The 15,815-nt window shown below is 31.6% G+C and overlaps 1 protein-coding gene across 1 annotated transcript in view; it reads right to left on the reverse strand.

Moving 5' to 3' along the window:
* Positions 1-1,231: 1,231 nt before the first annotated feature.
* Positions 1,232-15,815, reverse strand: part of LOC143045186 (neuropeptide FF receptor 2-like) — a 41,364-nt gene continuing 26,780 nt past the window's right edge. Inside the window, exons 2-3 of the mRNA XM_076217527.1 lie at positions 4,928-5,027; positions 1,232-2,549 (exon numbers count right to left, since the gene is read on the reverse strand). Of these exons, the coding sequence (XP_076073642.1) occupies positions 1,793-2,549; positions 4,928-5,027 (857 nt within the window). The 3' untranslated portion in view covers positions 1,232-1,792. The remainder of the gene's footprint in view (positions 2,550-4,927; positions 5,028-15,815) is intronic.

The following is a 15,815-nucleotide window of genomic DNA, read 5'->3' on the forward strand; positions in this document are numbered from 1 at the left end:
GGGACACGGATAATTACAAAAAATTAGAACTGCATAGTATAAGCGGGATGCGGGAATCTGACAAAACAATACTAGTAAGCGGAATACGGGAATCTGCGAAAACAGTAAGCGGGATCCGGGATCAGAACCCCCCAATGAGACCCCAGAATAAGATATTTTTGTATATTCATCCTATTGTTACAGTCATGCCTTCAATAACAAATGTATCCAGTGCATGCATTTTTTTTATATTTTTGGTCCCTTTTTCAATTTTGTGGGGTCCAAATTTATAGACAAAAGTCCTTTAATATGGATATATGGAATTCGTTGACATGCTGAATCTAACCGTGTATCTAGTTTGGGGATTGTTTGCCTAGTTGCTGAAATAGCCCACATAGAGTTCCAAAGGGTCTAAAATCAACAAAAATGAATTGTAGCATGCATTTCGTGTACAATAACCCAAATGTGCATGGTTTTACCTCTGCGGTAGTATCCATTCGCGGATCTAGAATTTTTCATAAGTAGGGCCCACTGACTGCCTAAGAGGGCCCCCTGCTGTCACGCTCCAGTGATTGCCTATATAAGTTAAAATCAAGGAGAAACGTAATCGTAAGAATACAATATGACATTTTGAGAATCGCTTTTGTTACAAGTTTGAAAAGCTATATATTTGATGAGGAATGAATGAGGAGTTTGTATTTCAATTTGAAAATACATGTATCATAAATCCTAAAGTCATCAACTAAGTTTTTTTTCATTTGTTGCAAGTGCATTCATCACATAATTCTACAATAAAAATTCCTTGCATCTTTGAAAATTCTACATTAATAATGACTGCACTAACAGTGATAATTCATCGCATCTATAGTTAAAATGGATCGCTTTCAATAATCGATATGCTATATTATGATGCTTTTGTAACACTTATTTGAACTTTAATGCTATGTTTGTATATTATAAAGACATATCACAATGAAAATATGTTAAAACTTTACTTAAAATCCTTTAACTTGATATTTTCAAAACGTAAACAAATACAGTTTTCCCATGATCCTTTATTCTACAATAGACATACCCGCATATAACAGTAAAAATGAACTAGCTGGATTCGCACTTTATATACACTGATATCTCTTTGGAAGATTTGTCAATTTAAAAAAGTGTTAAAAGTACTAAAATGTCCGATAAATAGCCAAATCCTATGCGAGGACAGTAAACATAAGCAAGTCATTTTGAAGACAATTACCGTATTTGTTCAATAATTTACAAGGATGTTCACCAATTTACGTAATACACAAACAAACGAAAATATCAATCTATTATATTTTATATTTATTTCCTGAGTTATGCAGTAGTTCACTGGCTGTTTCACACATGGTACATTAGAAACTAGAGTGCTTAACAAAGGAACGCTATAGCATGTTCAGGACCTTTACACCATAAGTCGACATATACCACCCTATATACATGTAGGCAGTTAGTATAATACATATATACTTTACTGTTTTATTCGGCATTTATGTAATGTCAGACTACCATACTCGAGTTCGTTTCGTGTGAAATTATACCTGATACATGTATAGCAATATAACGTAACACCTTCCTACTATTATCTAAAGGAAGTTTGTAAATTATTGTATTATGCAGGGAGCCGACCGCGACTTGCTGTATACATGTAGCAAGTCAAGGTCTTTTAAAACTTCCATCATCATAGTATTAAGCAGATCAGAATCCAAATATATAATTAAAAGCAATTAGGGTACTAGTTTATTTAAGGTATATCATAGAAATTACAAGATGTTCTTATTATGATCTAATCATATATATTAGTTTGTTTCTTTGAGCCTGACTTCCGATGTTTGTGTGGTCTTAATACAACCTGGCCATTTGTATAGTCAACAGAAAAGTAACGTGTGCTGGAAAATCTCTTCGTTTGTTTGTTTATTTCAAGTGCTGCATTATCATCATAAAATCTATATCTACAACATTTAACCATCATTTTAATCCGAATCCGAATTTTTCTGCTGAATAAGCAATATATAATTGGATTTATTCCACTATTAGACAGTCCAAGCCATTGAGCAATAGGTACAATGTAATTATTGAGTAAACGGACAAAGTCGAGGTTATCATATTCATCCATTTGGAAATATATTAAGAATTTTATGATATAAAGCGGTAGCCAGGAAAACAGAAACAGTACAACAACAACCGTTAACATTTTCACTGCTTTGACTTTCGACTTATGAATTACTCCATTGGACTTGTATACACCAGGGGCGTTCCTATTCCAAACACGAAATCCGATCAAGGAATAGCAGATAATAATCAGAACTAATGGCACAGCATAACAGCAGATACAAATTCCAACAAAGTATATTTTTTCTAGAAACTTATTCTCCCAATTTTCACCACAAACATACAGTAGGCTACCACTTTGTACATATCGCTGATAAAACAAAGCCATTGGTATGGAGATAATGAGGGAAAATATCCATATAGCAAACATGATACATTTGGATGTTTTCCACTTCATTTTATAGTTGAATGTATAGCAAATGGCTAAGTACCTGAAATAAAATTTAAAAAAGATGGATATATTTTTAAAATTTTAACCCGTTGAAAAACAAATCACCATATTTGTAACTTGATCTATTTATTTTCGAATATACATGTACATGCTGTAATAAGACCGTTTCGTTGCGGTATGAAAATATAGTATGTCAATTATGTTGATCCCCAAAACCTTCATTTTATCATTTGTATTTCTATGCGAAACATACTGTTAAGCATGGAAGTGTCGAATTATGTTTTTGTGCTACATTTTTGTATATTTGGCGGTCCCACCCTGTCAGTTCTCACATCTAATAACGGTAATTAATTCTACTCCTTTTGAGCTATTACATTGATATTTCGGTGTGAGCTAAGGCTCCGTGTTGAAGACCATACTTTGATCTATAATGTGTGTGTGTTTTTTTGTGTGTTTTTTTATAAATTGTGACTTGTATGGAGAGTTGTCTCATTGACACTCATACCACATCTTCGCATATCTAATTCCTACTGATTTTTAATTCTTAGTTTTTGTTTGATTTTTTGTACAGCCTTTTTTTTCGCGTGATGTAAAATTTTGAATTTGTGACCAATTCAAGAATAAGAGCGAATTAGGAAGATCTAGAACTAGGAATGATAGCACTTTTCTTAAAGCAAACTTGTTAAGTATGATACTGAATACGCATGTTATGGTTGTCGCCAGTTGTGTAGCAATTTTCCATTTATTTTAACTGTGTTTTGCTTTTATGAAATGTCGTCAACGGTCTTTCATTTCAAAACCAAATATTGGTTTTTTTTTTGGTCTTTAGATGTGTTGTTGTCTCTTTGACGCATTCCCTATTTCTAATATCTAATTTAATGTAATATGCATGTTCTTGCATTTACTTGTCGATGATAGATAGTTGTTAATATTTTTTTTTATTAAATCGGATAAGAAGAGACAGTATAGTATAGTTTTACATATTGATATCTAAATTAATCAATCCCTTCATAATGATAACAGTAATAATGGGGGAGTGATGATTGAAAAACAACTATTCTTAAGTAGATAATAATACCGTCATATTGTAATTATATTATTGTCGTTTTCTTCTAGTATTGATGGCATATGACTTTACTTTGAGTTATACATTTGATGATATAATTTGTTTCTATGTCAAATATCAACATGCTCTAAATGTTCTATTTGATTCATCAAATGAATCTCGCTTTGTGTTTTACATGATTTCATATGTCATTAACACTTCTATTTCGATTTGATTAATTTCAGATAATTATAATTATGATATGTGATTTGGCCACATGCTACTATATTCATCACTGTGAACGTCAGCAAGAATGGACAGAGTGAACCTAATGGAGGACATAAAATCAAAAAGCAATGAAAGAAACCATATTGTTTATTTAGGGCAACATGTTTAACTCCGCCATATTCTATATGTGCCTGTACAAAGCCATGGCATGGTCCTGTAATTGAATGGTGGTTGTGTGTTGCTGTTGATCATATTTGTTTATTGTTTATTGTTATTGAATTCTTCTGTTGCACCACTGCCCAAGGATTAGATGGGAGTTGCGCTCACTTACATGTTTAACCAATCCACATTCTGTATGTGCCTTTCCCAAATCTTCAGTCAGTAATTCAGTATCTGCCGTTGTTACTGTGTAAATTTTTGTTTTTAGTTCACGTTTTTGATTAAACATAAATTAAGTCGGTAGTTTTATCTCGTTTGAATTGTTTTAAATTTGTCATTTTTGGACCTTTTTATAGCTGACTATGCGGTATGGGCTTTGCTCATTGTTGAAGGCAGTAAGATGATTTAAAGTTGTTAATTTCGGTGTCATTTCGTCTCTTGTGAAGAGTTGTGTTATAAGCAATCATACCACATCCATTTTTTTCATTTGCACCAAAATACTTCTTCGATATAATTTACATGATTGAGTGATTAATTGTGGGTGTTAAACACAACTTTGAGCACTATTTCTTGTTTTGCTCAGTGGTCATGTTTTATTGGTAGAGGAAGCCATAATGATCAAAGAAAACCACCAACATTTGACATAAAAATCCTAGTCAATTAAGATTGCAGATGAACGCACATATCACGTGCAGGAATTGAACTCATAACCTCAATGTTGACAGGCTATTGATGCAACAGATTAAACAAAGTACATGCATCATTTACTTGGTATCTGTACATGTAACAGATGAATTGAGAATAAAAATATTATACTAAATTAGACACCATTTCAGGCTTAATGTATTTTGTTGGATTTATACACGATTTACTGAATTTAGGTTTAAGTTATCATATTCGTAACAAACGATAGTATAGGTTCTGTCGAAGGACAATGCTCAATAGGTATATTGTTTTGTATAACCAATCAATATAGAATATTTTACCTGTCTACAGCTATTGCTGCCAGTGTGTTCACAGATGCACAGACAGACACAGCTTGAAGGTACGGAGTAACCTTACACATCACAGCTCCATATCGCCATTCTATAACATAGGAAATGCATAGTGTCAATAATCGCGTGACTCAATAAGAATAAAGACACATGTCAACTTTTTATCTGGTTTGGTAGAGAATGAAAAGAGATTCGGATACACAGGAAGGCACAGCATGAAACACTATTCTTTATTCACTGTCATACAAGATTTTGAATAAGTTTATTCAGTCAAAGAACAATTATAATATTAGTTATTTTCGATAGTTGAAGGTTGGGTTGTGATTAAAGGAAAGACATTAGAAAATTACAACGATAATTTGAGGTGACGAGAAAGTTAGATGGTATTACAAAAAAAGATATGAAGGATTCAAATTCACTTATACTTCGTTTGTTCTCTGACGTATTTTGGTACACATTTATTACTACAATTAAAACAATTAAAAAGACTTGAAAATACACACATAACAACCAGATATAAGCAACATTTCTACATATTTAGTAAGAATACAAAACATTAGAATTGTAAATCGATACTCTCGTCTTTTCTTGTTTCAATCTCTTATTCCGGAAAACGGAAATTGGTAGGATGCGTTTATATCATACGTGTACATGTTCGTTACAGCGTTTGAAACGGAAGTAGCTATTCAAACTCATTAACATTAGGTACTGTTGTGATAATCTTCCACGATGCATACATGTACATACAAAAGGATGGACGCAATCAAATGTAACTATTGTTTATAAATGGCAACAATTATTGACAAAAGAATAAAATATGAATGTTTATGACCATTTTAAATGCATTTATCTGTCAGGTAAAGTATCATTACAGATTGAACAATTAGCATCGCGCAGGTTTTTAAATTCAAATGACTCACGTTCTGCCTTTTTAAATTTTAATGTTAACCGTTAATTGCAGGCCATTCCCACTGTTGGAAATTATGTGCTGTAAAACTAAGTCTTGTTACATATTACCAATGACAAATCTCTCATGCAGGGACACATAAACAGTGATTTAGTGTTCTAAGATCATTACAGGAACAAGAATTTCATTAATTAACACTCATAAATTAAGTTAAAGTGTGCCCTAGTATGGAATAATGGGGATAAAGTGTACTTTTAGTTAGGAGTACTTCTCTTCTCGATTGAGTTAATTCGAATTCACATTTATCTTTTTGATTTTATAAACGCATATTACGTTTTTTAAGGCAATCCGTCCGAATTCGCATAATTAGTACATAGATTAGTTACAATATAACATTTGTATCATATAAAGATGTGTTCGCCAATCATAACAAAAGTCATATTTACAAATTTGCAATATAGGAAACAATTTATAAATCTACTGAGAGTGACAGCTACATATACAAAGGATTCAAATAATATTTACATTAACCGTAACAATAAAGTACCGTTAAGAAGTCAGGCAATGATTCGCTACGTCTTAATTTGTTTCACGACTTTTCTTTTAGTTATGTTATTTTGGGTTTTAGATGTCAACTCCGTATCTATCTTTCTTTTGCTTTGATACGATATCTCAATCTAGTAAATATCAACGTTTAACATTCCCATTGGAAGTAGCAAATAAACTCATCATAGATGTTAAACAAGTATGTAACAGCTGTTAGTGACATCTTTGTCCGTTGATAATGTTGAATGTTATTCTTTTTCTAGTAAATGGTCACCTTTGACCGCGAATTTAGACATACTATTAGGGTTACTCGAAAACATCAACATAAATGTATCGAAATGTTTAAAACTGTAAATAACTGTTACATAAAACTTGGCAAAATTATTTATTTAAATAAAACGTTATGTTTCTAACTGTGCGACTGTTTCGTTAAAATCGATTTTTTTTATTGTAGATGTATCCTTGCCACATGCATTTAATTCCAAACTTCGGATACAAAAAGCAAAGAGTGAGGAGTTCCTGCATCCCGGGCAATCCCCCTTTTGATACTGATGACAGTCGATTACATATCATGGTGTTTACTTTGCTCTGATTTGGCCATTACATCAACGTTCAAAGAGGATGCAATGGTTTCTAAGATAGTTATATACAGTCTTCTTTGTCATAGGCAGCCCATAAAGGTCAGTTAAGTCATGATGGCATTCAAATGGTAGCGAAGAATTACTTCATTTTTTACGATTGAGTACCTGTGGTTCAATATCTACCGTGTAACAAGTGACGTTTGAGGCTCATTACGGTGGACAGACATGAGTTGCATTCGTCCAACGGATATAAGAACAATTAATCACTTTATGATAAAAGCTTTTGTGACACTGAAGAAAAAGCGTTGCCTTTCGATTTTACCTGAAACTAATTGTCTATGACAACAAAAGTGCATTTGAAGTTCCAGTTCGAGTGCGATCGTTAAAAAGTTTTGTATCTTTATCAGAAATGAATAAACGTATAACAGTCACTGAGAAATAGATTAAAAGCAATTCCTTGCATTTGTCTGTCTCAGATAATATTATAAATAGGAGCTTTTTTCAACCTTTTGATATTTGCTTACTACTAATTCGAAATACTACACTTGACGATATTTGGCTTTAAAAAAAACAACATTTTTAAGATTCGAGCGTCACTAAGTCTTTTTGTAATCTGACGAACAAAATTAAAAGCCAGATATCTATCATGATGAGGTTATTGAAATACTGTTTGATGATTAAGTATAGACCGAAATGAAATCTTGTTTGGCATTTTTTGTCAGTTTATACATTTTACATGTATTGTATACATATCTACAAGCCAAGTGTAAAGCTATAGAACTATTAATAAGTAATACGACCTCTGCCATATAATTTGTATTAGTTGCTCTGTTTTATATCAATTTTATGAATAATGATAACTGATATAAAACGGTTATAAACCCTCCAATATAGTTGGTACGATTACTGAGTCATCATCGTTAATTTCATCAAAAGAAACAGACATTGATCTTTTGTGAGGATCTTTTACAAGGTGCGTTTATCATTTATAATAATTATCTTAACGATTTAATTAGAGTCAGATGATTTTACACTAGGTGTTTCATTTCCTTTAATCAGTCGGGTGGTGACATATGCTGTATTCCTGAGGTAGGCAGAAAGGATGTTGCTTTGACGTGATTGCAAACATTAGAGTGTTGCAAATATCAAATTCAATTACACCATGTCATGTATATCAATATTATAATAGTTGATAGTAAAAATATTATCGGCATTATTACGCAACAATGCTTAATGCTTAATGTAGTCCGTTATCAGAAAGCATCGCTTTTACACATGTCTGATTATTTTACCTTTGTCTCAAGGTGCTCCTAAAAAAAGGTAAAAGATAATTATATTCTTAAAAAAGATTAATGTAAATCGAACCGATTTTACAGCAGATTCCAACGAGTATGAAGCTATATATAGATTGTTTGGTTAGCTTCCTTGCTAGCTCAACCATGAAATCATTATTAGGCAATGTACACAAGCCTGTGGGTGGAGTCAATAGTTAAACAGGGAACCAATCAGAACTAGTGACAGAATATAAACATTGTAAAACTAGTTTTACAAGTCAGTTTAAAAATAAGTTTTCAATCTAAATTTAAAATTTATTGATTCACAAGCATGTTGTAGGTGTCTTTGAATTGCCAATTTTATTTCAATCAATTACTCAGTTCATTTAAAATACAGTTATGTGTATTTATTTTACAATGGTACAATCACGGCGTAAATATCCTTCTGTTGCCTTTGAATTGCGAATTTTTCAAACTGCAATAGTATAAAAACAGCAAAGATAATGAATAATAGAGATGGGCCATTTTGTACATATACAAAGGGGAAACTTCAAACAAGCATTATTATTTATAGTTTCATTGCATTTTTAAAGTTAAACGGGATTTTGTGGCAAAAAAAAAAAGAATTTTTTTAGAAAATCCACAGATATTTTTGTTATAAAATTTTAAGCATAGATTACTCTCTTGATTTTCTATGATGTGCTAGCATTTAAAGTTTACAAAAAGTCCCATTACAACCTTTAAATTTAAAAAATCGTGCTAAGTCACGAAAGTCGAGCGCACCCTAGAAGGTGTACTGTTGTACACAGCCCTGAGTAAGAATAAATACATGGATGTTTTGTTAATTACACAAAGAACATAAAAGAGATAGCTTAGGGGAAATGATCAACTCAAAGGCAGTTTTTCTCTTGAGAGGTAAAGTAGTTCATTTTACTCATGCAAATTTTCCAAAAAAAACCCTTGAAATGAAAACAAATGACCATTTTGCCAGGTTTCATGTACAAATTATGCCAATGCTTTAGCGATGATACTCATCTTAGTGTATGTAGTTAAAAAGTACCGCTGATAGTTTATGTCCATTTCTTTTTGTAATAGATTGGAAAATTAAATTATTTGTTCAACTCAACTGGCCAACTGTGTAATACTAGTTTTGCAAATTATTGTTGGCTATAATATTTTAGTTGAGACAAGAGTACTGAAAAATGACTGATTCATTTTTTTTGAAGCGTAAGAAATACGGAGAAAATACAATATCATTAGATATTGGTTACATTTATACCCTTTTAGAAAGAAACAATACAATGTTATCATGCAATGCAAAAAAAAACCAACAAATATAAATACATAGATATAAGGAGTATGAATCCCAAGGAGACAACTCTCTTTTATCCAATTCACAATTTGTAAAGATAAACCATTATAGGTCAACGTACGTTCTTCAACGAGGGCCTTGACTCACACCGAACAGCAAGCTATAAAGGGCCCAGCAAAATTACACATGTGTAAAATCATTCAAACGGAAAACCCAACTGTCAAATCTATACAACAAACGAGAAATGGGAAATACCGTAACGTATGAACGACATGTATACTATAGCCTGTAATTCAGTGGTTGTCGTTTGTTAATGTGTTACATATTTGTTTTTCGTTCATTTTGTTAATATAAATCAGGCCGTTAGTTTTCTCGTTTGAATCGTTTTACATTGTCTTATCGGGGCCTTTTATAGCTACATGTAACTATGCGGTATGGGCTTTGCTCATTGTTGAAGGCCGTACGGTGACATATAGTTGTTAATGTCTGTGTCATTTTGGTCTCTTGTGAACCGTTGTCTCATTGGCAATCATACCACATCTTCTTTTTTATATAAACTACCTTAACGACATGTTGTAATCAATTGCAATGTGATACGCGTTCAAAATAACCCTAATCAAAACGAGTTCATATTTTGATCCCTCTGTTTAAAGTATTAAGTTCTGTAATTAAATAGCTGAGTCAATGTCAGAAAAATCTTTTCATTTGTCTGATTGTCTTTCTTCTATTTCAACAAGAAGATTTGAAACATCACATGCGTGTTTACAATGATTATATAATTAATGTCTTTGTTCCGAAGGCACGTGTTGAAGATGAAATGAAAAATTCTCTTTGATTAAAAAATCTATTCTTGATTCTTTGTAAACATACAAACCTTGTCATTTTGATTAAAAACAAATTTTACAGCCTGTAGGAGTTTTGTTACATGCACAACTTTTAATATCTTATTTTTTATCAAGACAGTTCTGCTTCGCATATATCGTGTTTTGATAGCAAAACAGTTTAATTCACAAATATGAGGGGTGGTCGTACTTTCAAAAATACATTTTTTGGTCTGCAACTACATGTATAACGCGTATAGTAGTCTTTTTCTATTTTTTTGATTTATACTTCAAAATTATTCATTTACAGCATTCAAAATATGAACTTTCAGTTTCGAGCACAAATGTTGTACCGTATATGGAATACAGATTTTCTTTTATTATTACATCTCGTCTGTCTTTGAATCTCAAATTATGACAGTGACACAGCAATTTAAATAAGATCAGCTGCTTTTTGAAACATACGGGCAACATCTTTCTACGTTAAATCGGGACAGAGACAATACTCTGAAGTAAGAGAGTCGAAATATATCAAAAGGACATTCAAACTGTCAAAAACAAACTGACAATGTCTTGGCAAAAATTAACAAATGACTAACAACAGTTTGCAAAATACAACATAGAAAACATACAAAACTTAAGGCTGAGTAACAGACACTCTTCCAAACCGGTTTTATTTTAGGTGCTCTTGAAATGGTGATCAAATCCTGTTTCAAGTTTTTTCAGTAAAGAGTATGGAATTTATTATACAAAAAAATGGTTTAAAGAATAAAAGATATCACACATTCTTTTTAAAAAGAATTGATAAAATCATTCACTGAAAAGAATGACAAACTAGAGGCTCTCAAGAGCCTGTGTCGCTACCTGTTACTGTTTTTACTGATGTCGGCCATCTTGGTTGGCAGGCAGGGTCATTAGACACTTTTTTTAAAAATAGATACCCTTGTAATGATTGTGGCCAAGTTTGGTTAAATTTGGCCCATAGTTTTAGAAAAGAAGATTTTTGTACAAGTTACCAAAATGACGAAAAGTTGTTCAATATTGACTATAAAGGACAATAACTCCTTAAGGAGTTCTCTGACAATTTTAGTCATGTTGACTTATTTGTAGATCTTACTTTGCTAAACATTATTGCTGTTTACAGTTTATCTCTATCTATAATAAAATTCAAGATAATAACCAAAAACTGCAAAATTTCCTTAAAATTACCAATTCAGGGGCAGCAACCCAACAACCAGTTGTCCGATCCATCTGAAAATTTTAGGGCATATAGATCTTGACCTGATAAACAATTAAACTTCGTCAGATTTGCTCTAAATGTTTTGGTTTTTGAGTTATAAGTCAAAAACTGCATTTTACCCATATGTTCTATTTTTAGCTGTGGCGGCCATCTTGGTTGGATGGCGGGGTCACCGGACACATTTTTTTAAACTAGATACCCCAAAGATGATTGTTGCCAAGTTTGGTTAAATTTGGCCCAGTAGTTTTAGAGGAGAAGATTTTTATAAAAGATTACTAAGATTTACGAAAAATGATTAAAAATTGACTATAAAAGGCAATAACTCCTAAAGGGGTCAACTGACCATTTCAGTCATGTGGACTTATTTGTAAATCTGACTTTGCTGAACATTATTGCTGTTTACAGTTTATCTCTATCTATAATAATATTCAAGATAATAACCAAAAACCGCAAAATTTCCTTAAAATTACCAATTCAGGGGCAGCAACCCAACAACGGGTTGTCCAATTCATCTGAAAATTTCAGGGCAGATAGATCTTGACCTGATGATCAATTTTATTTTGTCAGATTTGCTCTAAATGCTTTGGTTTTTGAGTTATAAGACAAAAACTGCATTTTACCCCTGTGTTCTATTTTTAGCCATGGCGGCCATCTTGGTATGATGGCCAGGTCAACGGACACATTTTTAAAACTTGATACCCCAAGGATGATTGTGGCCAAGTTTGGTTAAATTTGGCTCAGTAGTTTCAGAGGAGAAGATTTTTGTAAAAGTTTACGGACGACGGACGCAAAGTGATGAGAAAAGCTCACTTGACCTTTCAGGTCAGGTGAGCAAAAAAGTTGACCAACTGAAGGTAGCTTTTACTGCATTGACCTGGAACCTACATATTTAGCGATTTGCAAGATGAGTTGTAAATATTTTAACGACACCAATGTTTCTAATCTTTGACAATGTAACGACTACCCAGTATCCAAAGTATCGAAGTCAAGTGCTATCGATATGTGGAATTCATATTTGCTTACGAAATTAATTAATTCATGAACGATATTTAACAGCTAGGGATTAAACATAAAATACACTTTTCAAAGAAGTTAATTGCTTAATGTTTGCTTTATAATAGCGAAGTACATTTAAGTACATCAAATACGGTTTAAGTAAAATGGCATTTTCCAACGCAATGTTATCGTCATCAAAAGGATACTTGAAAAAAAAAAAATATAACTGATTGATCTTTACATCCAGTATTTAACAGAACATACAAAATCTTAATACAATATTATTATATTTGGACAGTGTTTTTGATAAATATCAGTTCAAATATAAAATTATAAAATAAAATGTAAAATCCCAAACGTCATTTTTTTCACGATTTTATTGGATTTTACTCGGTGTTGCTTTTATTGTATACCAAAGAGTATTAACAAAATACAGTATTATAGTATTATGGGCAATAAAAACAATTGTGGCAAATAAAAGTCAATTTGAAGGCAAAACCTTGATTGTCCTTTGATAAATACAAGTCTTTTATAGAATATTACCGCCGGTGACATGAGTTCCCAGTTAGTGTTTATTCTTGTAAACCAAATTCCTTTTAGTAAAATTATGCAAATGCAGTATCTATAACTGTTTATGTATAATAATATATAAATCACTCAATTCAAGATAGATTTGACGGTTACCTAGATTTACTGAAAAAACACTCATATAAGAAGTCAAAAGTACAGCTGTCTATTTATCGTGTTCAGTTAGACAGTAATAGGGCCAAGTTCACATTAATGTTAGAGCTTCAAAATCTTTTTAACAAAAAAAGTTTTCACATCTTGCAGGAATTTTAAAAGTAAAATGTTGATGCCATAAACATAAAGTCTCTATAAAATTTACACATTTCATGTTTTTTAGCTACAATTTGATGTTGAATGTCTAAACAATATAGTTATTTTTGAAACGCATGTGGCTTGTAATTTTTTATGCTGTTTTTGTGTACTGTTCCACATAAATTTTAGGTATTCGTTGTTATATTCGTTGAATATGCCAGTAATTATCTTATAATTATTCGTTTCTATATGTGTTGCATTGTCGTTTGTTCTTGTTGAACTTCAGTTTTTCTATTATTTCCTTCCTATGGTTAATGTGTGCCCTATGTTTTAGTTTGTAACCCGTATTGATTTATCACTTTTGAACAGTTGCCTTCATTTGTACATGCACGACACTACAAAGCTTTACTTCTATAAAATACTGGGTGATAATATATCATTAAGGACATTTCGTTTAAATTTTTTGGAGATTTCTTCAATATATTTGCATAGTTAACGAAGCAATTTTTCATGTCTTCTCAATATAGTTAAAAAAACAATTATCAAAGATAACAAGTGATTAGCAAAATAAACAAACATCTAATTTCAACTTAGTGTCTTCCAATAAGAAGGTAAATAGAGATTCTTTACATTATTTTCACTACATATTTTCTCTATTCTCCTTAATCAAGCAACATGCTCAACGTGTTTCGCCTGTTTTCTATATGTTTGACACGTGGGATAATTTGTACAAACAAATCTGAAAGTTATGCAATTGCAATGAAAAAATCTACTATAATTCAAAATTTAGACGATTCCAGGAAACTTTAACAAACTGCTTAGTAAAATAATTTTATATTTTAAAAACTCATTTGTTTACGTCGGTTACATATATGTTGAATTGATAAATATGTTGTCATCTTGCTAAGAGCTGCTGCTTTTTATTATTCATCTGTTTGTATATAAACTTCAATGTTTTGTGATTTTTACAATTTCATAGATGAATGAGTTCGTACATACTGCTGTAGAGACTGCATATAAAATGATTGATTTTACATAATGATTAAAAAAAAAGTCTATTGTGAAAAAAGTAGTTTTCAAAACTGCATTTGAGTTTTACTATTTATAAGAAAAAATATTTATCAATTAGCAACAGAGAGAAACAAAATAATGTGTAGGATTAAACTCTTAAAATAGCTGTACCGACTAAGAGAAATCTTTTGAAAATATAAGGAACACAATTGTAAATGGCCTACCGAATTCTGAAAACAGAATTATGGTACCTGACCTTTGAGCAACTTGCATGTGATATAGATCTTATTTGGAAGTCCCCGAATGGTATATACCCTTGTGCAAAGCCTTTGAAAATATTAAAAGGAACGCAATAGAAAATATAAACAAGGAACATAATTGTTAATATTCTACCGAATTCCGAAAAGAATTCGTGTACCTGACTTTTGAATAATTAGCATGTGTCAAAAATCGATTATAGAATATGTGAGAGAAACATGTTACATTTGTACAAACTTTACGGTCCCTTTCGGTCATAGCACTTCTAACGTTTCTACATATTTATACATCACTAGCTTTCAAATATGTAGATTTTAGTTCCTGATAATGACAAATCCAAAGAAGCGCTCAGGTCGCACGAAAAACAATATTTACAATTAAACTTTATACTTAAATTCACAGGTGAAAACGAGTTTTTTTTTTGGTGTGCTGGACTACCCATGAGGATCTTTCATGGTCTGATTATAAAGTATATAAAATAGTAATAGATAATGTGTCATCTAAAGATATGAAATTGACTTTAAGACTTGATAACAACTATGATGTACCCCCAAGCTATATGTATATTAAAGTGAGTAAAGTTCGTTTATTGTCCCTTGACCTTACATTTTAATTCATCATCTAAATGTTCATGCAGTGTTTACAACCGTTTCATCAGTAAGTGTGTATGAATTGAGCATACTCCATATAGGTAGTATAGGGGCATAACTCTAGCTCCATTCACATACAAGATGTATTGTAGTATTTTAAATGAAAGATTAGTCAAATGGTTAGATGAAAGGGAGATAATCAATGACGAGCAAAACGGTTTTATGAAAGGCAAAAGTACAATTGATCATATAAGCACTATAACATCAATAATAGAAACCAGGAAAAAGTGTAAATTATCAACATATGTAGCTTTTATAGACTTTAAGAAAGCATATGACTCAATTAATAGAGTTTTTTTGTTCAACAAACTAGAAAATCTAGGTATAAGTTCAAAGTTTATGTATTCTTTAAAAGCTTTATACTCTAATGTAGAATGTAGTGTACGTATTAATGGTAAAATGACTGACTGGTTTAATGTTGATTCTGGATTGAAACAAGGTTGTGTTTTATCATCTATAATGTT

The sequence above is a fragment of the Mytilus galloprovincialis genome, chromosome 9 (genome assembly GCF_965363235.1).
Source record: "Mytilus galloprovincialis chromosome 9, xbMytGall1.hap1.1, whole genome shotgun sequence".
Taxonomy (NCBI): Eukaryota; Metazoa; Mollusca; class Bivalvia; order Mytilida; family Mytilidae; genus Mytilus; species Mytilus galloprovincialis.